The sequence below is a fragment of the Diabrotica undecimpunctata genome, chromosome 9 (genome assembly GCF_040954645.1).
Source record: "Diabrotica undecimpunctata isolate CICGRU chromosome 9, icDiaUnde3, whole genome shotgun sequence".
In the NCBI taxonomy this organism is placed as follows: domain Eukaryota; kingdom Metazoa; phylum Arthropoda; class Insecta; order Coleoptera; family Chrysomelidae; genus Diabrotica; species Diabrotica undecimpunctata.
The window spans coordinates 127252422-127277461 of record NC_092811.1 but is presented as its reverse complement, the minus strand read 5'-3'; the positions used below and the strand labels follow the sequence as shown (position 1 = coordinate 127277461).

Here is a 25040-nt window from a genome sequence, read left to right as displayed (position 1 = left end):
ACATGAAAAATGTGTTGAATATAACATACCTATTTACAACTTGTATATCGATTTCAAACAGGCGTTTGATGGAGTAGATCGACAAAAGATGTTAAAGCAACTATCTAGGGATACCCAATAAGTTGGTTAAATTTATACGAATGACTCTGGAGGGTTCCAAAGTTATGGTGAGAATAGATGGAGATATGACGCAGGCCTTTGATATTGAAAATGGAGTTAGACAAGGGGATGCCTTATCAACAACACTTTTTAATCTAATTTTAGAAGCTGTTGTTAGAAAATTGGATGTAAACGGCTGTATTAATACAAGAGCTATGCCAATATGCGCATATGCGGATGATGTTGCCATGATAAGCCGCAACAAAAGGGTATTGAGCGAAAAAGTCATAGAACTGAAACGAGAAGCTGCTACGTTTGGTCTATATATAAATGAAAGCAAAACAAAATATATGGAGTGCACAAAATCGAATGAACATGAGAATCTGAAGGTAGACAACCATACCTACAAATATGCCTCCACTTTTCCCTACCTAGGCTCAATAATAAATGACAACAACAACATAAGTCAAGAAATACAAGCACGGATTCTTAGCGGTAATAAGTGCTTTTATGCATACAAAGACTTAATGAAAAGTAAGTTACTGAATCGCGAGTCTAAGCTGAGAATCTACAAAACAGTAATTAGACCAGTGGTCACATATGGATGTAAAACGTGGACTCTCTCAACCACTGATGAAAATCAACTGAGAATATTTGAGCGCAAAATACTAAGGAAGATATTTGGACCAACCCAATGCAGCGATAGTTCGTGGAGAATTAAAATGAATCACGAGCTGGATGAACTAATGCAGAGCGCAGATATTGTCAGATTTGTAAAATCACAAAGACTAAACTGGCTTGGTCACCTAGAAAGAATGCCAGATAATCGAGCTGTAAAAGTAGTCCAGAGATGGAAGCCCCAAGGAAACAGAACAAGAGGAAGGCCCCGTAAAAGATGGATAGACGACGTAGAGAGGGATCTTAAAACCATGAACATCAGGCAGTGGCGAAGGAAAGTATCCGACAGGGCAGAATGGAAGAACATTGTTAAGCAGGCCAAGACTCACAAAGGGTTGTAGCGGCATTAGAAGAAGAAAAAAAACTAAAAAAGCCATTCATGCCAATGGCTTCATGCCAATCCATCTATAGGGAATTTGAGCAGCTCCAGGTAATGGCAAGATTGAAGGTAAAAGTGGCATAGGACGAAAAAAAAATCTTGGCTACGAAACATCAGAGATTGGACCCACACAAGAGGAAATTAATTAATTCATCAAGCCCAGAACAGAGAGAACTTTGCCATATTGATCTCCAACCTCAACAGAGAAGGCACTTAGGAGGAGGAGGATACAATACCCAAGGAACAAATTCTGAAACTCGCGAAGAACGCAAGAAGCTGGACAAGTTAGCACCCATACAGAAAATATTTGATGCCTTTCTTTATCATCGGCAAAACTGCTTACAGTCCTTTTTATTAGATAACAGTAGATGAAAAGCTGAAAGCGTTTAGAGGGCGTTTCTCATTTAAGCAACATATTTCAAATAAACTCAATAAAGATGTGATTAAAATTTTTGCCCTTGTTGATACCAAGTGTTATTTTACTTCAAATCTTAAAGTATATGTAGGACAGCAACTTGCCCTATGCTGTGAGCAACTCCCTCAACTCTCTCATGGAAGTCCTGAAGTGAACCCATATATGGTTTCCCCATAGTCACTGTTAGTTAACACTACTTTATTTGGCTTTCTACAAAATGCCACTCTTGTTTCCTAAAAACTTAAGCAGAAACTGCTACTAAAAGTCAAATGAACAAACTGGACATCATCCAATCCACAGCATTACGTATAGTTTTCGGAGCTTTCAGAACCACGCCAATTAGCAGCCTTCAAGTCTAGCAGGAGAACTGCCATTAACTCTCAGAAGACAATATTTTTCAATGTGTTGTGCCACTAAATATCTCAGTGCAAGGGAAAACCCGTTTATAACAAGCCTAATAAGGAGCAACCCTCCAAATCTGTACTCAAATTATTGCCCTAGAAACTTACCTTTCAATGAACGAATAAATCGATTTGAGTTCGATATACATCAATTGAGAGCCACTTCTACAAACAGATGCCAGTCTCCTCCCTGGAAAGTTCAAATACCAAAAGTAGATTTTACCTTACTTAACTATCCCAAACATTCACACAATCCTTCTGAAATACAACAACAATTCCGGTCTACCATCTCCAGATACCTTGATTTCAAACTAATTTTTACTGATGCCTCTAAAAGCAGTAATGGTGTAGCTGCTGCAGCTATTTTTGAAGACAACACCTCTGTCACCCGTCTAGCCAAGGAGTGTAGCATATATACTGGAGAACTGCAGACAATCTTCAACGCACTGAACCAATGTACCAGCATTGATACAAACTTTCTTATTATATCAGATTCTCTAAGTGCCTTAAATGGTGTCAAGCAGATGTATCCTACTCATGCCAATTTAGCATTAATAAAAGACATGCTATACAATGCCCAAACATGTGGTAAAAACATAACGTTTTTATGGGTACCATCCCATGTTGGGATAAAGGGTAATGAAGCTGCTGATAAAGCAGCAACAGAAACTATCAATAACATGACAATTCCTATTATGCAAAACATACCAATTTCAGACCAAAAAACATTAATAAAAACTTACATGAACAAAACCTGGCAAGTAAAATGGAACCAAACAGAAGCAAAATTAAAAAGTATCAAACCAGATGTTACTTCTGCTTTACTACCGCTCCCAGCTAAAAGACATGACCAAGTAGTTATTAACAGACTGCGGCTAGGTCATACAAAATTTACACATGGATACATCATCTCCAAGGACCCTCAGCCGATTTGCCACATCTGTCAAATACCATTTTCAGTGCATATAATGATAGACTGTCCAGTGTACTCAACAGCAAGATCGACAGCAAAACTAAAACACAATTTGAAAGAAACTCTAAAAGAAGACATCAGCAATACAATAAATTTTATCAAAAATTGTAAACTGTATAACAAACTGTAACATAACATAAAATGTTTGTATTTTCCAAAACTGTTATGTAAATTTTAATAATATACTAAATGTAACTTTTCTAAAATAAAGATATACCACCCGCTAATAACCCTAGGGGTTGATGCGGTAAAAAAAAAACCCAAGCAGAATAAAAATGTCTTAGTGTTATCCAGTCTATTATGATAATAAAATAGATAAAGTAGCAGGTAAACCTGAAATCATAATCGATTATAAACAATACTAAAGGGGGTGTTGATACCGTGCGCAAACTGTGTGCTGTCTATAACTGTTCACGCCTCTATCCAATTCAAGTTTATTTCATGCATTTTTACAATCCGGCAACATAGTGGCGTAGGGAGATACATTATGCCATATGTGAAGATAAGGCGAGTCCCTTAAGGCACCCCAAAGACGACAGACATCACTCAAGTACGAGACGGGATACGGTGATACAGCATTCAGAGCGAGCGGACATAATACTAAGCGTTCATATATTGTATTGTGTAATTCAAAATAAAATCAGTTTTGTTTCGCACGGAGTTTGATTATTAACCAGCGGCACAAGCGAAGTGCATATCAAGCAAATCCATGGTCTATTCGAGCCGAATCATCAAATTTTTGTGTTGAAACAGTGTAAATTCACCGAATTCCGAACTCATATTTGTGTCATCAAATTAGCGGGCGAAATAGTGCATTCATAGTGGCCCGAGCGCGCTATAGACTGTCGAACGTTGTTCTTAAGACAGTTACATAATTGGACAACTGTGGGTTTAAAATCTGTGAATACGAGTTGAGGCAGATCCTTGGCGCCAGGAGGCTAGGGCTGTTAGAATAAACATACAATATTTTGGTGAGCATTATCCATTTCACATTCCCTTATTTATCAGTCTTTGTACCTTTATTCTGCACATGTGATAATTCTGAGAACGTTAGGGTCGAATATCAAGCGATTTATATTCTGTTTCTGTTTACTGTTTAATTCATTATAAAATTATGGAGAATTTAAAGCGAAAAAGGGGCGGTTTTAAATGCAAACTCACAATATTTTCGAAATTTATATTAGCGTTAAATGATAAAATAACTAAGGGTGAAACGATTTCAGATTTAGAAGTATTACAGGCTATTGAAATGGTAAATAATATAGAACATTTACAGGGCGAATTCGATGAAGTTCAAGGGCAAATAGAAAATACGGTTCAATTTGAATTATTAGAGGATGAATATACGGAGCGCGAAGAATTCTATAACAAATATTATTCACAATTAGCGGTCGCGCGAAAAATCATTCGCGATAATCAACAAGTAGCTTGTATAGAAAGCGATAAAGCAAGTGAGCGCTCTAAGAATTCATATACAGGGCATTGTATTGAGCTTAAACCTATCGAGTTACCAAAATTTGATGGTAATTATAATAATTGGTTAGATTTTGCAGATCTTTTTGAATCTTTAGTTAACAGAAATGAGTACTTAGACAATATAAGGCGTTTTCATTATTTACGAAGTTCATTACAGGGCGGTGCGGCGCAGATCATATAGTTACGTCGTTAATATTTAATAATTTTCACAAGGATCTTATGCATGCTGGTCCTCAGCTTTTACTTGCAACTATAAGAGAAACTTTCTGGCCGTTATCAGGAAGAAATTTAGCGCGACGTACCGTACACAAATGTGTAAAATGTTTTAGATTAAAATCTAAATCCATTCAGCCAATAATGGGTGACCTACCTGCCCAGCGTCTCGCAGGTGGCCCACCATTTATTGTAACAGGTGTTGATTATGCGGGCCCTTTCTTAATTCGCGATAGAAAGGGTCGAGGTTGTAAACTAATAAAGAGTTACATGTGTCTTTTTATTTGTTTTTGTACGAAGGCCATACATTTAGAATTAGTTACAGAACTGTCTAAGGAATCATTTCTGTTGGCCTTTAAAAGATTTATTGCGCGAAGAGGCAAGCCTCAAAAGATGGTCTCCGACAATGGAACCAATTTTATAGCAGCTAGTTCGGAGTTAAAATTGTTAAGCAAATTTTTAGAGCAGCACACTCCCGCGATAAGAGAATCCTTGCTAAAGAATAATATTTCGTGGTCCTTCATACCTCCCTATTCTCCACATTTTGGCGGACTGTGGGAAAGCGGAGTAAGAACAGTTAAGCATCATTTGCATAGGGTTTTGGGAAACGCGCACTTAACGTTCGAGGAATTTTATTCGTTGCTTGTGCAGATTGAAGCTATAATAAATTCCCGACCGATTCATCCTTTATCCTGTGATCCAAATGATCTCTCCCCATTAACTCCTGCACATTTTCTCATCGGAAGACCACTTATTACCAATCCAGATCCAGATTTGCGTCATGTTCCAGTTAATCGGCTCTCAAAATTCCAGCATATTCAGCAGCTTTCTCAGCATATATGGGAACGATGGAACAAAGAATACATCTCCGAACTACAAAAACGCACGAAATGGACTACTACTAACGGTGAAGTTGCGGAAAACACGTTAGTGCTCATAAAAGAGGACAATTTACCTCCATTAAGGTGGAAGTTAGGTCGCGTGATCGAACTTTTACGCGGCAGTGATGGTGTAGCCAGAGTTTTTAGAATAAAGACAGACAATGGTATCATAACTCGTTCTTTTTCCAAGGTGTGTCCGCTACCCGTTTCGGACTAAGTGTAGTTTAAACATTTGAACATTTAGCATTAGCAGACGATTTTGTTGGCAGTGTTTGCCAAGGCGGGGGCCATGTTCACGCCTCTATCCAATTCAAGTTTATTTCATGCATTTTTACAATCCGGCAACATAGTGGCGTAGGGAGATACATTATGCCATATGTGAAGATAAGGCGAGTCCCTTAAGGCACCCCAAAGACGACAGACATCACTCAAGTACGAGACGGGATACGGTGATACAGCATTCAGAGCGAGCGGACATAATACTAAGCGTTCATATATTGTATTGTGTAATTCAAAATAAAATCAGTTTTGTTTTCGCACGGAGTTTGATTATTAACCAGCGGCACAAGCGAAGTGCATATCAAGCAAATCCAATAACACTGCAATAAATACCAGTAGATGACCATTGGTAGTTTTCTATTCGATGCTAAATATTGCAGGAATTAATGCAAATGTCATTTTTCATTGCAACAATTCCGATAATGTAACCAGCAGAAGATTTTTTTCACAAAGTTTAGCTAGACAATTAGTTGATAATCACTTTCGTGCTCGTGCTACACTTTCTTGTTTGCCATCATCAATAAAATTAAAAATTACAGAAATGGTTGAATCTAAAGATCCATTATCGCCTCCAGTTGGTAACATTGGCCAACAGAGGGCACACTGCAGTTACTGCGACAGAAAAAAAAAACCGTCCGGCCAAGTATTCATGTGTTAAATGTGGAAAATATATGTGTTTACAACATTGCACAGATATATGTAGTAAATGTTATACACATGAAAAATAATTAATAAATAAGTGTTTGTAATAGTAGTTTATATTATTTTATCAGAAAAATTTTTTAGTCCGTCTTATGCTTGCTATTTCAATATGCGGACTCACAGTCCGCGGAGTGTACTGATGCAATTTTTTGATGCGTGTGTACTGAAAGGTTAAAAAAACTTCCTGTCAACGAATATGCTGTGAACACGTTGGGTGCTGATGTTAAGCTAGGAATTATCTTCTTCTTCACGTGCCATCTCCGCGACGGAGGTTGGCAATCATCATGGCTATTCTGATCTTAGATGCTGCTGCTCTGAATAGTTCAATTGATGTGCATCCGTACCATTCCCTCAAGTTACGCAACCATGAGATTCTTCTTCTTCCTACACTTCTCTTGCCCTGGATTTTCCCTTTTATAATCAATTGAAATAGGTTGTATCTCTCATTACGCATAACATGTCCCAGGTATTGCAGCTTTCGTGTCTTGATGGTTTCCAATACTTCCATTCTTTTGTTGATTCCTCTCATGACTTCGTTGTTTGTTACATGCTCGGTCCATGATATCTTCAGGATTCTTCTATACACCCACATTTCAAATGCTTCCAACTTTTTAGCAGTCGACGCGTTAAGTGTCCATGCTTCTATCCCATAAAGCAGAGTCGAGAATATATAGCACCTTGCCAGCCTAACTCTCAAGTCCAATTTTAGTTCTCTTGCACATAGTACCTTTCTCATTTTATTGAAGTTTGTACGTGCTTTCTCTATTCGAACTTTGATTTCTTTGGAGTAATCGTTTGTGTGAATAATTATTGTGCCAAGATAGTGGTAGTTTTCAACTTGTTCTAAAGCACTACCGTTAATTGTCAGGCTTTCACCTTTATTTTGGGTTTTTGATATTCTCATAAATTTGGTTTTCTTGGTGTTTATTGATAAGCCATATTCCTCTCCATACTCAACTATCTTGTTCATTAGCTTTTGGAGGTCTCGGAGGTTGTCTGTTATTATGATAGTATCGTCCGCATATCTAATGTTGTTAATTGGTGTTCCATTGACCTTGATTCCTGCTGTTTCTCCCTCAAGAGCTCTTTTCATAATTTCTTCAGAGTATGCATTGAATAGTAGTGGTGACAATACACACCCCTGTCGCACTCCTCTTTTAACTTCGAACTCTTCTGATGTGTGTTCATTAATGCGTACGTGTGCCTGCTGTTTATAATATAGATTTGTTATAATTCGAAGGTCATTGTGTTGTATTTGTTTTGCTTTGAGGATGTCTATTAGCTCTTTGTGGCGGACTTTGTCGAAAGCTTTGTTGTAGTCTATGAAACAGACGTACATATCTTGGTTCACATCCAAGCATCTCTGGATTAGTACGTTGAATGCAAATAGAGCTTCACGGTACCTACGCCATTACGGAATCCAAATTGAGTTTCTTCAATATCCATATCAAGTGTTTTGTAAATGCGTTTATGAATGATCTTTAAAAACAATTTAAGTGTGTGAGACATCAGGCTTATGATACGGTGGTCAGTGCATTCTCTAGCATTTTTTTTTTTTTTTTCTTTTTCTTTTTTTTTTTTTTCTTTTTTGGAAAAAAGAAAAAAAATGAAAAAATTTCTTTTTAGGAATTATACTCTGAACTAAAGCTGCATGTGATGCAAAGCATTTGTCAAATACCTAGTGGTATTTTTTGATTATTTTCCTGAGCTATTTAACAAATATTGTATTTGCTCTCTATTTTGGTCTATATTATTAATAAATTCAAGGAGAATTAAATATAAATAAGAGCATTAATCACTTTTCTATATGCTTATTTGCCGTTAAGTATTCCATCAAGGTTTTAAAATGCAAATAACTCCACTAACGGCCAATAAAACGTGACATCCACACTACTAAAACAAAATCTATAAAAAGTAATCATCGTAAATTATATATTTCTGTTAGTTACATCCCGCTGAGTAGAAAATCACCCTTTTTGCAATAATTGGAGTAAAACCTTGTTATACCAGTGATAATGGGTTTTATCCGGTTGCAGATTATAAACAAGAAATAATAGTAAACAAAAATTCTATCAGGGATGAATTTATGTTTACCTGGCGACGCCAGTTAAAATTAAATAAAATTTTTTTGTACCGTGTAACAATTAAAAAGATATTAAAACAGCACAATAATTTTATTTTTTTTTTGGTAAACAAAAAAATTATACAGGGTGATCAAACAGGATTTTGCAAAATCAGATTGGTGCAGAAATTTTAAGATGACACTTTAAAGAGCGAGCAGAGTCTGGTACAACTTGTCAAACGTCAAACATAAAGAAGTTTGAAAATGTTACAATCGCCACGCCCACCTGATGCGCACTAAATTTATCGGAAATATACCAGTCGAAGTCAACAATTCAACGTGTAAAGTTCGCAAGGTTGCCAGGCCTAGGGAATTTTCCCTATACCTAGGGAATTTTAAGCCAGCTTAGGGAAAAAGGGATTTTTATTCAAATCTATGAAAAATCTAGGGAATTCTTAATATTTGTAAGACTATTTTTAAAAATCTGTTGAATTTAATAAACTTCACAAAATTGCACATATCTACTTGGAAATCGTAATTATTCGGGAATTCGAGGAATCACTGAATTCTATTCATGTAATTTTCCGTCGGTGACTAGAGTGGTGGTATTTCACGAACTGCGAATTACTTCGGGGATCCACCTGGGCTATAGTAAATATTGGCTATTGGCCTCGGTCAATTTTTGGTTTCCGGATTCCCTTTCTCTAACTTTCTCTGCTAATTCCATGTAACTGTATCGATTGTGCCTTTGTGTTTCGTCTGTACCTTTGTGTTTAAGTTATTCAACATATAGGATTTCTTTACAATACGTAAGTACTTATTTATATTTGTTACTATAAGGTATGTTTTTATGTTTACCTATTTTAAGATGTTGATATATTTTATCTCATAAAATTAATATTTATGAAAGTTCTTCAGGGGCTTCTCAAATTATATTTTATAGATCAATGTTTCAATAAAAAAGGTCTTCAAGCACAGAATATTTTAAATTTTCTTCAAAACCCTTCTACTATATTATAATTACATTTTTTAAACTTTGTGTTGCCCTTTTTATGGATTTAAATCTAGAAATGCAAACCGAAAGTATTAAAATACACATTCTATATAAAAGAATTGAAACTGTTTTAAGAACACTTTTAGATTGCTACTTAAAAATGGATTATTTAGATAAAACTTTGATTGAAAATATAGAATACAAAAATTCTCATTATTTTTTAAAAATAGAAAATATTTATTTAGGTGTCTATGTAACAGGTGCTATACACAATAACGAGCATGGATTAAATGAGGCAGATTTACTTGATTTCAGAAAGAAGTGTTTAGATTTTTTGATAGAAGGTTGTTCGCAGATTTACAAAAGATTTGATAATACAAATAAAACTGTGGCTACATTAAAACATATGTCACTCATTTCACCAGATGAAGTAATATCGAAAAAAAATACTTTTTTGGGACCTTTAGTCTTCCATTTTCCCAACTTGACAATTGATAAATTAAATGACATAGATAGAGAATCGCGTACTTTAAGAAATCTTAATTTAAATGAATATAAAGATTTAAGTGTGCAAGATTTTTGGGTAAAAATTGAAGGATTGAAAACTAGTGATGATTCTCCTATGTTTCCGGCCTTATCCAACTTTGTTTTTTGCTTGTTTAGTCTGCCACATTCAAGTGCAAATGTTGAACCGATATTTTCCAAAATAAATCTTAACAAATCCAAAATGAGAAATAAATTATTAACTGAGAGTAAGCGGAATATTACATAGCCAAGTATTGTTTAAACATGACAATTGCCACAAATTTAATGTTCCCGATAAATTGTTAAAAAAAAATGGATTCGTCAATATACTTATAACAAAAGTCAGAAATGAACTAGAAGTTTTGATTCTGATTTTCATTTTTTTTTCATTTTCTTATTATGTGTATTTTACGAAATAAACATATTTTATCTAATTTGTTTGTTAACATAGTTTGGTATACGATGTTTCTACGATGTTTTTTGTTGAATAGTTTTTATTTTTGAATATTTGTTAATTAGGTTATAAGTACGTAATGTGTATTTTAATGTATTTAAAAAAATGTTGTAAGTGTTGTACCTGTATATTTATTTGTTGTTGATTAAATACATTACATTAATATAACTTTATTATTTGTATTTGTAAATAACACTCCTACCGAAATATTTTAAAAAGTAGATATATACAAAAAAATATTGAAAATATTTGGGGAATGGACTACCCTAAATATAAATAGTTAATAGTAGTTTTGTTGTCATTATTGAAAAATTCAGTAATACTGGATATCTTCAACATATGTTTACTAGCCATTATAAACTCATTGACAATGAAAAAAGACAAAAACATTAATTTATAATAATTATTAATGAATTTGTTAATTATTAATATTTTTCAACTTAGTAAATAAATGCAATGATTTATTGATTTATTTAAAAAAAAAACCTGATAAAAACAACAACAAAATACCTTGAACCTTAAAATATGAACATTTATAGTAAATATCTTACTACTTTGATATTTTTACCTCACAAATTCACGAACAACAAATAATACCAATCACACAGAATGAACCTTCATAACCAAACGTTCATATCCAAAAGTATTTATTCTTCAAACAATTAAAAAAACCAATATTTCTACCAACTTCACCAGACCAATAACTTCTTATGGGTCCAATACACACAAATTAGAACTGTTTGGAAAGGTTTTTAAAATGCCCGCCTATTCTGACGTCAGACTTAAATAGTCCATTCTAGCACAGCATATTGTTCCTTATGTTATGCTGTGATCGTTTGATCTGTGATTCTAGGCTTAATATAGTTGTGAAGTTGTTAGGGAAATTTTGGCAAAATTCTAGGGAATTAAACAAAAATCATCTGGCAACTAGAGTTTTCTTAAGGAACAGTGAGTCCCAGTGACGTAAAATGGAATTTAAATTGAAAAATATTTTGTCCGGTAAAAGCCAAGAAATTATAGCAAATGCTATGCGTTTTATGCAACAAGAAGCAAGGGACAACGTACCTCTAATAGACTTAAAGCAAGTGCAAAAACGTGTTGTACGACCAACAGGTGTAAGTTTATCCGCCGTACAAGCCATTTCGAACTGAATGTAGTGCATCGAAGATGGTATTGCATTAACATTTAGTACTCTAAATAATAAAAAAAAGAAATAAGTAATAAATAATAAATAAAGAATAAATAAAGAATATATAAAAAGTGTGAAGAACACATGACAAACACACAATTCGGCTTCAGAGATGGATTAGGTCCTCGAGAGGCACTTTTTGCAATACAAGTTCTCTTTCAAAGATGTAGAGACGTAAATTGTGATGTATATGTGTGTTTTGTTGATTAGCAGAAAGCGTTCGATAGAATAAAACATGACGAACTGATGAAAATATTAAATTCAATTGGTCTAGACAGCAGAGATCGCCGTATAATAAACAATGTCTATTACGAATAAACTGCAGCTGTTAGAGTTGGGGATCAGTTAACAGACGACATAAAGATAAAAAGAGGTGTGTGACAGGGATGTATATTGTGCCCATTATTGTTCAATACATATTCACAGCACATTATGAACCTATCGCTAACGGACATAGACGAGGGAATACTTATAAACGGAGAACGATTGAATAACATAAGATACGCTGATGATACTCATTTTTTGTAGACAGTCTGTAAGGTCTGCAGACACTTGTCTCCAGGGTCGCAGAAGTAAGTAGCAGGTTTGGGCTTGATTTTAACATTAAAAAAACCAAATACATGGTTATAAGCAAAAATAGGATACCACCTTGTCATTTACTACTTAACCAACAACCTTTAACACAAATCACCAACTTTTGTTATCTTGCTGCAAACCTAAATGAACAGTGGGACCAATCGACGGAAATTAAGATAAGGATCGAGAAGGCAAGATCAGCTTTCGTCAAAATGAAAAAAATCTTTAACAGCTACGATATAAAATTGGAAATAAAGGTTCGTTTACTAAAATGCTACGTATTCTTCGTTATTTTACATGGCGTGTAGTCATGGACCTTAACTGAAGCATCATTGAAGAGACTCGAAGCATTTGAGTTGTGGTGCTATAGACGCATGTTGAGGATTTCCTGGATAGACAGAGTTACCAACGAAGAAGTACTACATAGAATGGGTAAAGAGCGCTAGCTAGTCGTAACCATAAAACGTCGCAAACTAGAATACCTGGACTATATAATGCGCAATGAACAACGATATGACCTATTTTGGACCATACGTCATGGTAAAGTGCATGGGAAAAGAGGTCTAGGACGAAGAAGAATATCCTGGCTGCATAACCTGCGAAAATGGTTTAACTTCACCACTACCAGACTTTTCAGGGCAGCAGTCAACAAAGTCAGAATAGCCATGTTAGTGTCCAACATCCGTAACGGATAGGCACCATAAGAAGAAGAAGAAGAGAGCAATTAAATCTATATCTACGTACTAAGTCCAAAATAAAAGTTAGCAATGGAACAACGAAGGTTTCAAAGTTAGAAAGCAACTGAGTTTTCGTTGTAATTCTTGCAGTTCTTCAAATCTCATTCGCATCCACAACTATTTAGCCTTATTAATTGAGGAGCTCGCGTGCAAAACCGGATATATCCACTTTTAAAGTTTTTTTAGGAGATGAAAAAAATACCCTAGGTACATATTTATTTTAAAAAATTATATTAATTTGAGAAAACAGTTTCAATTTAATGGGGTTTACTAACTGAATGACGTATATTTTTTTATAAAAAAAGTAAACAACTCGGAGTTATTAGCAAAAAACATTGGATATATCCGGTTTTGCACACAAAATGACACACTGTGAGCGAAAAAAATTATTTATTTTTCATTAAATAAACAAAACAAGTTAGTTAAAGTAATATTTGCAAAAATAGAACGAACAAATTTAAATATGTATTGCAGTCTCTTCGTGCAGGCAATCGCATAGCTTGTCTCCTTCTTCTTGGGTTTCATTATTTTCCGAAATATCTACGGTTTCTTCTCCATTACTGTCTAATAAATTTTTGTATCACAAAGGGTCTTCCCTGTTTCGCCAATCTTCACCAAAATGCTCTTTCATCAAATGATTCAAACTTTTTTTCTTCTTAACTGGTATTGAATTACTTAGCCGTATATTTTCTCATTTTCCCTTCTTGACAAGCGACTCCCAAGTTGTGTCACCTGATGCTGTGAACCGATAAAATTGAAACTTTTTTACTTTAATAGTAGTTTCATTATTTTTATTCACAAATTTTTTTAAGTGGATTATTTTGCATTCAGAAATTCCATTTATTTTCTTATACACTTTTTCCAGTTCATTAACATCAGACATTTGCCAGTCAGAACCAAGTGTTTTTACCGAACCTAGTTCCGAATACATTTCTATGTATTTTTCTTTAGACGTTATGACTGGATGTCTTTTCAAGATTTTCTCAACTTTAACGAATAATCAGTCCATAGGTAGAAAGCTATGTCCTCGGACTGGAAATGTTATTATTATTTCTGTCAAATTATCTGGGGACTGGTTTTTAAGCCAATATATTAGGGTGTGAATGATATGTGAATTCTTATTCTGCCCTCCACATCCATCGCAGAATAGTCTGAGAAGATGTACTCCTTCATAATTCAAACTTTGAAGATAATGAAATAAAGCAGAACCAATTTTAATGGCCCCTCTTCCAGCCAAATCTTCGGTCCAGACATAGAATATCGGATTACAAGACGTCATAGGAACGCAGCAAAAAGCTTACCAACTAATTTGATGAGAATAAAACGCATCCCCGATTGGTGTTCGGGGTAGCAGTTGAACTTGCTGAAGGTCGAAACAAAAGGTCATGCTATTATCAGGTTTTTCTTGGGCGAGTTCATAGAAAGTGTTTGCCCTTTTTCTATGGACGCGGTACTCCATAATGAGGTTTTGTCTTCGCTGTAGGTCTCTTGTGTGTCTTAATTGCTCTTTTAACCTTGGAACATACATCTGACGCAGGGGATGAGAAGCCGACATTAAAATCATTTAAAAATATATTTCTGAACATATCGTAGGTTACTTGATCTTCAGGATTACATTGCCTGTTATACATTTTATGCACTTTGCCACAGAAAGAGTTGCAGAAAGATATATACGTTTCGACTTTTTTCTATTGTAGTGGCTTTCTTTACCACGCAAAGAATCAATAAATTGTCGTACTTTTTCTTTTTTTGATGCAGTTTTCTTGGATACTCTATCACCTCCCCTTTTCTCCTTCGGAACACCTCCTTCCTCCAAAACGTTTGTAACAGTGACAAGTCTGGATTTAGTAAGGCCAAAAACAGCAGAGAAAAAATTTTTGCAAACCCTAACCATATTTTTATCAGACTTTAACAAGTAACAAACTGTTGCGTTCCTTTCTTTCATTTCTTTATTTTGTCTGCGTCGTTTAACTGGCACAACAGACATATATTTACATAAAAACATTCTCTTCGTTACTATAAAACTGTTTTCTAAGACTTATAATATCTTGCGTACTCACTTTGCAGCATTCATATGTTTTACCATCATGACTACAAGGACGTGTAAAACCTTCTAATCTAGGGCCGGGATCTAAATACCTAAAATTACAAAAAAATTAGTAAAATCACAATTTTAAAACAACTTACTTTTTCTTTTTACTCGCTTCCCTTTTGTTCTCGCGTCTTTTTCGTTTCCTGCTTCCATTACTTCCTTCACTTACACTAATATTCTCCTCCACAATATACACTTTTTAACGTAAAACTTAAACACACTACTTTATTAAGCACGATTGAAAGCACGTGTGATCATAACCAATGTCAGTAACGAACTAAAAGTTGCAACAGAATACGCACAGACTTGTTTATTTGGATATATCAGCTTTTGCCTGCAAAATTTGGATATAACCAGATTTGCTCCAAAGGTCGAACTTTAATTAACGATTTTGAAGGGATTCATACGGTTTTGGTTGCAAATCAATATACAGACCTATAGATATCATGGCTTAGACCCTGAAACCACCAAAACATGATTTTGTGTAAAAAGTGGATATATCCGGTTTTGCACGCGAGCTCCTCAATTTTTCTTAGAATTAAATGATGCTTTCGTTTATACCTGAATTATGTCTACCTTTATCAACCAAAAATATTGATGTACATAAATAAAACTGAAGTGCATCAAAAATATTGTTTCACATAGCTGCAATCTAAAATTTACAAAGTTATATCAAAATCCAAAACCGTTACCGCAGGCACCGCGTTATGTTGACATACTGGAGTGCTTTCAGTAAAAATTCGTTAATATTATTGAATTTTTTCAATTTTAAACAGGTCAATGAAACATTTTGGTAAACCACGCATGTTAAACATCAAATAATACAGTACATAAATAAAGAACGTTAGGGGGAGAAATAGTAGGGAAAATTTTTTTGATGGAGAACAATAATCTGGATTTTTAAAATAAATATTACATAAACATAAAGATACATTTAAAAGAAATATTTATAAAAAAACGTTTTTCTTGTCCTTTCTGTGATTGATTTGCTATTAAAAATTAAACTTTTAATTATGGTTATACATGGCATAACTGTAAAAATTTAGTAAATTGAAAGTAAATTCAATTTAGTAAATTGAAAGTAAATTCAATTTACTAATGTTTGTATTTTGAGAACGATTTCCGAAGTGGAAATTGAAACGTCAACAAACGTACTTTAACCTTTAATTGTGGCTTATTCCCATTTAAATAGTAATTATTCTCCGTTCACAAATTGTTGAGAGCACGAAATATGCCTCAAACTCATAAAACGGTCGTAAATCTTAGGCGTTCCTGAGGTGTTTATTCATTAATTAATAATATAATGTTTTAATACTGTTATATATATTATTAATAATGTTTTAATACTAATATATTAAGCAAAAAACAATTAAAACTTTCACGGCTAATGTTGGTTATTATATTATATTAATAAAAATAAGAATTATTTAACCATTAACAATTTTGTAAATAAGAATACCTTATCTCTTTGGATATTTCAATACTAATCTTCGCGTTTAATTACTTTACTAGAAAACCTGGAATTCATATCAGAAGGTACTATTCGTTGCAAAATAATTAGAATAGAATTCCCCAGATTTTTAATAATATAATGGGTATAAAGATGCCGGCTTTGGCCACGTGCCTCGTCTGTTCAGTTTATATGCGAAACTTAACTTGAAAGGGTGAAGTTATTACGAACGAAAACAATTTTTTTGTTTAGTACGTGTTTGGTCGCATGTAATTTACGGCTCGTCGGTGTTTCCGCGTCTACGGCAGTAATTAGCGTCTCGAATATTTCTTTTGCGAATTATATGCAGTGCGTGAGTGATTTTTTATTCCATATACCTACAAACATATACGTACCTTTCGTTCGTGCTCGTTTTGTTGGATTGTTTGTGATAGCTTCATCATCAACATCATCAAGTTTTACACCTGTACTGTTGAGTACAGTCATTAAGTCTGTCTATTCACCAAGAGGGAAGACTCTTATCCTAAATGTTCACGATGCTCTGGTTTCTCAGAATCCCACAAACACTGTTCGCAACATAGTCGAAAGTTGTGCCAACATAACTGGCGTAGGGGAGTCAACTATATAAAGGTTCCTATCAGAAAGAAAAAAACACGGTATAGCTAACCCAAACACAAACGAACACTTAAAGAGAGGGAAAAAGCCTATTGAAATTGATGAATTTGCCAAAAATGGTATTCGAAGGAAAATTCATGGAATTTGTTCTTTCAAAAAACTAATACCAAACCTAAACAAAATTTTACAAGAAGTTAGAGACGACCCGGATTTGCCTCATATCGGACGCACTAAATTGTGTCAAGTTTTAAAAGAATTAAATTTCCGGTGGGAGAAATCAGACCGAAAATCACTTTTGATTGACTGGGAGGAGATAATATGTTGGAGAAGAAATCATCTAAGATCCATACGAAAATTCCGGGCTGAAGAAAGACCCATCTTCTACCAGGATGAAACGTGGGTAAACTCAGGTCATACTTTAAAAAAAATTTAGTCAGATAAAAATATATTAAGCTCCAGGCAAGCCTTTATGGAAGGTTGGTCTACTGATATCTCCCCACCTTCTGGTAAAGGCAGTAGATTAATCATTTCTCACATTGGCAGTGAAAAAGGATTTGTTAAGCATGGTTTGTTGGAATTTCAGTCCAAAAGCACAAAAGACTATCACGAGGAGATGACAGCTGATGTTTTCGAAGAGTATTTTGAGTAGATGATTGAACACAACCACAAAATTTAATTATAGTATTAGATAATGCACCTTATCATTCACGACTAGTAGAAAGACTTCCAACGACTGCGTGGAAGAAACAGGATATTCTTGACTGGCTGCGGAATAAATATCTCCCTTACGAAGATGGAATGGTAAAAGCAGAACTTTTAAAAATTGCCCGGCAACACAAATCTAAGTTCAAGAAATAAGTAGTTGACAAAATTTCGGAAAGGCGAAACATCACAGTCCTTAGACTTCCACCCTACCACTGCGAAATAAATCCAATTAATTGAACTCGTTTGGGCACAAATGAAAAGTTATGTGGCTAGAAAAAATACATCATATAAAATACAAGCTGTACGTGAATTGTTATACGAGTCTTTACAACATATTATAGACCAAACTGGAAAGATGCAGTAAGACATGTAATAGAAGAAGAATAAAAAATATGGGATCTTGATAACATAATTGATGCGACTGTAGAGACACAACCGCTAATTATTAACCCTTAAGACGACTCGGATTCCGAAGTTGATTCCTATTTATTTTGAATTTGAATAGTTTTCCAATCGTAATTATATAAGGTAAGTAATAGTAGTTGTAATCGTGAGGTATTAAAGGGGAACGGCGCAAAATGTCGCCTGTCAAAATGTTCAATGTGTTTTAAATGTATCCATTTTTTTTCAAATACTCAGAAAACTAAATAGAATTTTTGAAAAATTTGAAGGCAGAATGAAATATTTATTAGAATAAATAAAAAGTTTCTTCTGCATGAAATATTTTCAATTAAAACTTATACTTATTTTCCCTTTTATTTTCACCCCTGTTACATAACATATTAAAATAAAAATTGTAGAAGTTTTCAGGGTCTTTCTGCCCTCAGTAATAATGTAATCTTTCATTCTGCGTTTAAATTTTTTTAAAATATTTATTAGTTTTCTCCGGATTCCAAAATAATGGATACATTTAAAACACATTGAAAATTTTGCCAGGCGACATTTGGCGCCTGTCCCCTTAATAAAATAAATGTATCTTTTACAAATGGTAAGAAACTTTTTATTTTTGAATAAAATAAATAAGTTTTATTAAAAAATACAATTTACATAAGTACAATTTAAAAAATATATTTATTTAGTTTAAATAAATGTTTTAATCATATATTCTACGACACTGGTCGGTCATCTGTAACCAAAATACCTTCGTAATCGGATTATAAGGTTGACTGCTGTATTGTATTCCTTCAGATACAAAGTGGGTTAGTCGAAAATATCTTAAACCGTCAGTTTCAGGTTGGTTTTTACTATTATATCGTATTACCTATCCTCTCTGTATTTCAGTTCTCTAATTAGGGTTAAACTTGTAGTGAGCTATCGACAAATTGTGAACCGATTATACTTTAACATGCCACAAGCAAATAGCTTCACAACAATATAAATTAATAGAAACGCTAAAATATTTTCAAGTGCCAGAAAAAAATAGTAAGTTTGGTAAAAATGATAATTAGACAAACCATTTGTGCTGTAAAACGCAATGGTAAAGTCTAAAAAAAATTGTAAAGGTTAGTGGATAAATAGGTTCGGCACTATTTTATACAAAGAGCACCAATGCTTAGCATATGCTGATAATGCAGGTCTCATTGCAAGAAATGGAAAAGAACTGGCAAGTACAGCAAAAAAACTGATTCGGGAAAGCTCCAAAATGGAACTAAAAGTTAATATTAATAAATCCAAGTAGATGGAAATCTTGGAAAAGAGATCTGTTAAATAATATATATTTGAACTTCTTTGTAAAACTTCAATTTTCAATTGATGCAAATAATTAGATTTATTTTGATAATTCGTTCGTTAAGAGCTTCTAAGGTTTTAATAAATTTCTGTAGGCTTCTTTTGATTATAATAGATGATACTCCCTGTAGCGCTCTTTTATCTTTTCAAACACCGCTATAAAAATAGTCGTATTCGTACACCCCTAATCACCCCCCTATCTCGGTCTTCGACTATATGAAGTGTGTAATTAAGTCTACAACTATTTAAAAAAAAATAGAAAACTAGTGTACTGAGACGTACATAAATATATCTTAAAACGACTACAAATTCATAGGAATTTTGTGTTTAGCATCCAGTATAATTCCCTTAATGATCGAGAATTGTATCTAACGATTTTCTTTGTGTGTGCTGTCATTAAATCGTTCGAAACGCGCGACAAATTGTATACTCGTCAATGCAAGACAGAACTATTGTGCTGTTATTTGGTAAGTACTTGTTGATATTAGCGTATCTTTTTCTTAAACTTTTTGGTAAATATTTGTACTTGTACAGGAAGACAGTTTTTAATTTTTGAAGTCAATACAAATTTGTAAATTTAAAAGGTTAAAATTACACTTTTATTTGACAAAAAACAGCGCTGATTGAGACAAAAACGACATCGAAATCATAGTTATATATTGAAAACAGGTAGTAAGAGTTAAAGTGAAGAAGATAGAAACAGATAATGTACTATTGAAAGGAAAGTAAAATATTGCCTTTCTTTTCAATTTGAGTTTCACCATTCTTCTACACGTATTTTCAGGTTTCACCCCTGATCAGGAAGATATACTGGATGCTATTAGACAACGTTTGGAATAATCTTTTATTCCGACAATACATCTACAGTTTATGCTTAAAAAACAAAATCTTTTGCACTCTTTAAGTAGAAAAAAGCCGTAAAAATAAAAGTAGCTGCATGTTTCTTCTACACCATTCTTCTACACGGGTTTCGAGATTTCACCTCTCATCCAGAAGACATGTGGTAACTCAATTTGAAATGCTGTTTAGCTATTGGTCCGCTATAGGCTATTATATAGGGGTCGCTTTTAGTATATTTAGACATGCTTTGTGATTATAACGGCCTATAAATAAATAGCATTTCATTTAAATTCAAGCTACCACATGTCTCTTTTACCACTTCTGCTAAAATCACTTTTGTAAGTAGAAATAACTCACTCTTGTGTAAGTAATAACACAAAAAAAAATTTTATTCAATAAATAACTAATACAAAATATATAAATTACAATAATATGTAATGAATGTAACAATTAATGTGATATTAAGGATATAAGTCTAAAGAAAATGTTCAAAATGTCCACCTCCAACGTCTATGCAACTTTGTAACCGATATTCAAATGACCGAATCACATTTCTTAACATTCTTAACATAAGGTTAAAGTTCGTTGGATAATTAAAATTCCTTGTACATTAACTAGGGTCGTACATTGTATTATTTTATTATTAAAGGATCAGAAAACGTTTATATATATATATATATATATATATATATATATATATATATATATATATATATATATATATATATATATATATATATATATATATCTATAATCTATAATACAAAAATGAATCGCAAAATGTGTTGGTAAGCGCATAACTCAACAAAGCATGGAACAATCTTAATATGTTTTATGTTTTAAAACAGCACTTTTATTTTTCCTGTAGAAATATTTTCTAACTAAATTTAGAGTCAATTTGAATTTTATTGCTTTTCAATTAAGTTTATATTGAAATCGATAATCTAATCTAATTCAAGTTTATCTTGAAATTCAAGATATTGAAATAGATAGTAGCTGGATTATTCCATATTCATCCATTTTATCAAAGACCTTCAAAGCGCACATCAATGTTGAATCTTACCATTCAGTGAAATCTATTAAATGCATTTGCAAATATGTAACCAAAGAGAGTGACATGGCTGTGATTGGTATTAATGCAGAGAATTCCCATGATGAAGTTACTCAATACCAAATGGGTCGCTATGTTAGTAGTAATGAAGCATTTTGGCGAATATTTTCTTTTCCTGTTCATGAGAGACACCCTACTGTTGTTCATTTAGCTGTGCATTTAGAAAATGGACAAAGAGTATACCTTACACCACAGAACGTAGTACAAAGAGCTGCTCAGCCACCATCTACTACATTCACCAGTTTTTTTGAGATATGCCAAAACGATGCTTTTGCTTTAACATTATTATATTCTGAAATGCCAAAATATTATACTTGGAATCAATCCTCAAGAAGATTTATACGACGGAAACAAGGTAAACCAGTTCCTGGATACCCAGATACATATTCTACCGATGCGATTGGTCGGATTTATTCAGTACATCCAAGCAATGGTGAATGTTTTTATTTACGACTGCTATTAGTCAATGTACGTGGCCCAACATAATTCCAACATTAACGAACTGTTGATGGTGATTTGTGTGGATCATACAGAGAAGCCTGCCAACGTTTGCAACTGCTAGAAAATGACGCTCATTGGGATCAAACTCTCAATGATGCAGTAATATCATCACAAGCTCATCAAACACAAACATTGTTTTCTTTAATCATATCTACAAGCTTCCCATCAAACCCAAATGATTTGTGGATCAAGTACAAAGATAATATTGTGTTATGATATTTTGTATCAAATACGGATCAGAAGGGGAAATCCAAATATAAAAATAAGCGAAGAAATTTGCAATGAAGCATTGATTTCAATTGAGGACATGCGCTTGAGGATGTCAAACAAACTATTATTTCAATTAGGCCTGACCGCGCCCAATTGTCCAATGCATGATGCTTTTAACTAAGAGTTGCACCGAGAAAACTGTATGATCTCAACACTTTAAAAGAATTAATTCAAACAAATCTTCCACTATTGAATGAACAACAGAAGTGTATTTAATACACTTATGAAAGTAACAAATGATAAAACAAGAGGTTCTTAGATGCACCTGGTGGTACAGGAAAAAATTTTTTGATTTCATTGATATTAGCAACAATTCGCTCACAAAATAAAATTACACTTGCACTCGCTTCGTCGGGAAGCGCAGCAACTTTGCTTGAAGGTGATCGAACAGTCCATTCAGTACTAAAATTGCCATTAAACATGCAAAGCAACGAAACTCCAACCTGCAACATTTCGAAGAACTCTGCAATGGCAAAGGTTTTGTAGCAATGTGAATTGATTGTTTGGGATGAATGCACGATGTCACATAAAAAATCTTTGAAGGCTTTAGATAGAACCTTACAAGATCTACGGAGCAATCATAACCCATTTCGTTGTGCAATGATTTTATTAGCAGGAGATTTTCGTCAAACATTGCCAGTGATTTCACGATCAACGCCAGCTGATGAACTCAATCCATGTTTAAAGTCCTCCAATTTGTGGAAACATGTCAAGGTATTACACTTAAGCAAGAATATGCAAGTCGAGTTGCAAAATGACCAATCTTGAGAAATATTCTCTAAACAACTCATTGACATTGGTAATTTAACTAAATTGGTAAATTGGTCAGGTAACTTGACCAAAAGATGAATTTATTCAAAAGGTGTTTCCAGATGTTGCTCAAAATTACAAAAACCATGATTGGTTAAGCGAACGTGCTATATTGGCTGCAAAAAACATAGATGTAAATGAATTAAATTTCAAAATTCAAGAACAAAATACAGGCGAATTGAGGATATATAAATCAGTTGACTCGGCTACTAAGCAAGATGATGTCGTCAACTATCCGCTTGAATTATGAAACTCGATGGATTTACCAGGATTGACACCTCACAATCTTCAATTAAAAGTTGGATCGGTAGTTATAATATTGTTCTGAAGCTATTTTCTTGTGGCATTTTAAATTAATTACTATTTAAATGGGAATAAGCCACAATTGAAGGATAAAATACGTTTATTGACGTTTCAATTTCCACTTCGGAAATCGTTCTCAAAATACAAACATTAGTAACTTAAACAAATTTTGTTTTTTGTTACTTAGTGAAAAATTCTTCTAATAATTTAATTTTATCTGACTCATCTATATTGACAATTCAGACATACATTATACATTTTAAAGTAGACGACTTTAAAATGATATTGCCAATATTGTTGAGTTGCGTTCCTGGGACGACTTTACTTATAAGATAGTTCATTCGATTACATGAAATCAACTTCAACTTGAGAATATCCGTCAGAAAAGATCATAACATGTAATTCGTCTTTAAAAAGACAAATACATGCCATGATGACAGTAAAATTCTCCTGTTAGTGATTCCATAGTAAATTATGACGGAAAAACCAGGAAAAAACCTCATAATACTATCCCGACATGGTATTTGTATCGTACATTTAGTTTACCTTCAATAAACACCAAATTCCGATTTTATATGTTTATTATTTAAAAAAAACATAAATGATGTATTCTCTATATGTTACTAACTTACCAATACTGGTATTTTCCTTTTAATAACTTCCTCTTTCAATATGGGTAACCAGATCCTTGTGAATGCGATCAGTTTTATTTAGGTGAAACATCAAGGCCATTAAATGTTAGAATAAGTGAACATCAATCCTATATTAAAAATAGAGAATTTGATAGATCTCAAATATGTAAACACGCATGGGTTAATGAACATAGGGTTCAATCTTCTTCTTCTCGTGCCACTCCTAGCGGAGATTGGAAATCATCATGGCCACTGCAACTTTGTTAGCAGCGCGTCTAAAAAGTTCAATCGAACTACACCCGAACCATTCACGTAGATTACGAAGCCACGATATTTTTCTTCTTCCCACACTTCTTTTGCCCTTAATTTTGCCCTGCATGATATTTCTTAAAAGTTCGTACTTTTCACCTCTCACAATGTGCCCCAAGTATTCCATCTTTTTAGTTTTTATCTCATTTAGAATTTCGCATCTTTTGTCTAAAGTTTGGAGTACTTGCGTGTTAGTGACGCGGTCCATCCATGATATTCTGAGAATGCGCCTATAGCACCACATCTCGAAAGCTTCGATGTTTTTTGTGATCAACTGTTTTAGTGTCCAAACCTCTACTCCATACAACAGAGTAGAAAAGACATAACATCGCAGCATTCGTATTCGTAACTTTATATTGATATCACGATTGCAAAAGAGTTTGCGCATTCTATTAAAGACTGATCTAGCGATTTCTATTCTACATCTAATCTCTTTTGTTTGATCAGTATCGTCTGTGATCCAAGCACCTAGATATTTATAACAGGACACACGCTCAATCGTTGTATTGTCTATTACAAGATTAGCTCTGATGTTCTTTGATTTCGTGATTACCATAAATTTAGTTTTTTTCAAATTAATTTTCAAGCCGTAACTGTTACAGTACATATTGAGATTTTGAACGAGATGTTGTAGTTCTACT

General features: G+C 33.7%; 2 protein-coding genes across 3 annotated transcripts in view; one reads left to right on the top strand and one right to left on the bottom strand.

The window, feature by feature from the left end:
- LOC140451432 (somatostatin receptor type 2-like) overlaps positions 1 to 25040 on the bottom strand; it is a 1059667-nt gene that overhangs the window by 499310 nt on the left and 535317 nt on the right. The window lies entirely within an intron of this gene.
- On the top strand, positions 21581 to 22060 carry LOC140451321 (uncharacterized). The gene has a single exon (XM_072545069.1). It carries the CDS (start codon positions 21581 to 21583, stop codon positions 22058 to 22060), a length of 480 nt encoding a protein of 159 aa, XP_072401170.1.

Coding starts and splice junctions, on each gene's coding strand:
- LOC140451321 (XM_072545069.1), top strand. CDS start 21,581: ATGGCTGTGATTGGTATTAATGCAGAGAATTCCCATGATGAAGTTACT.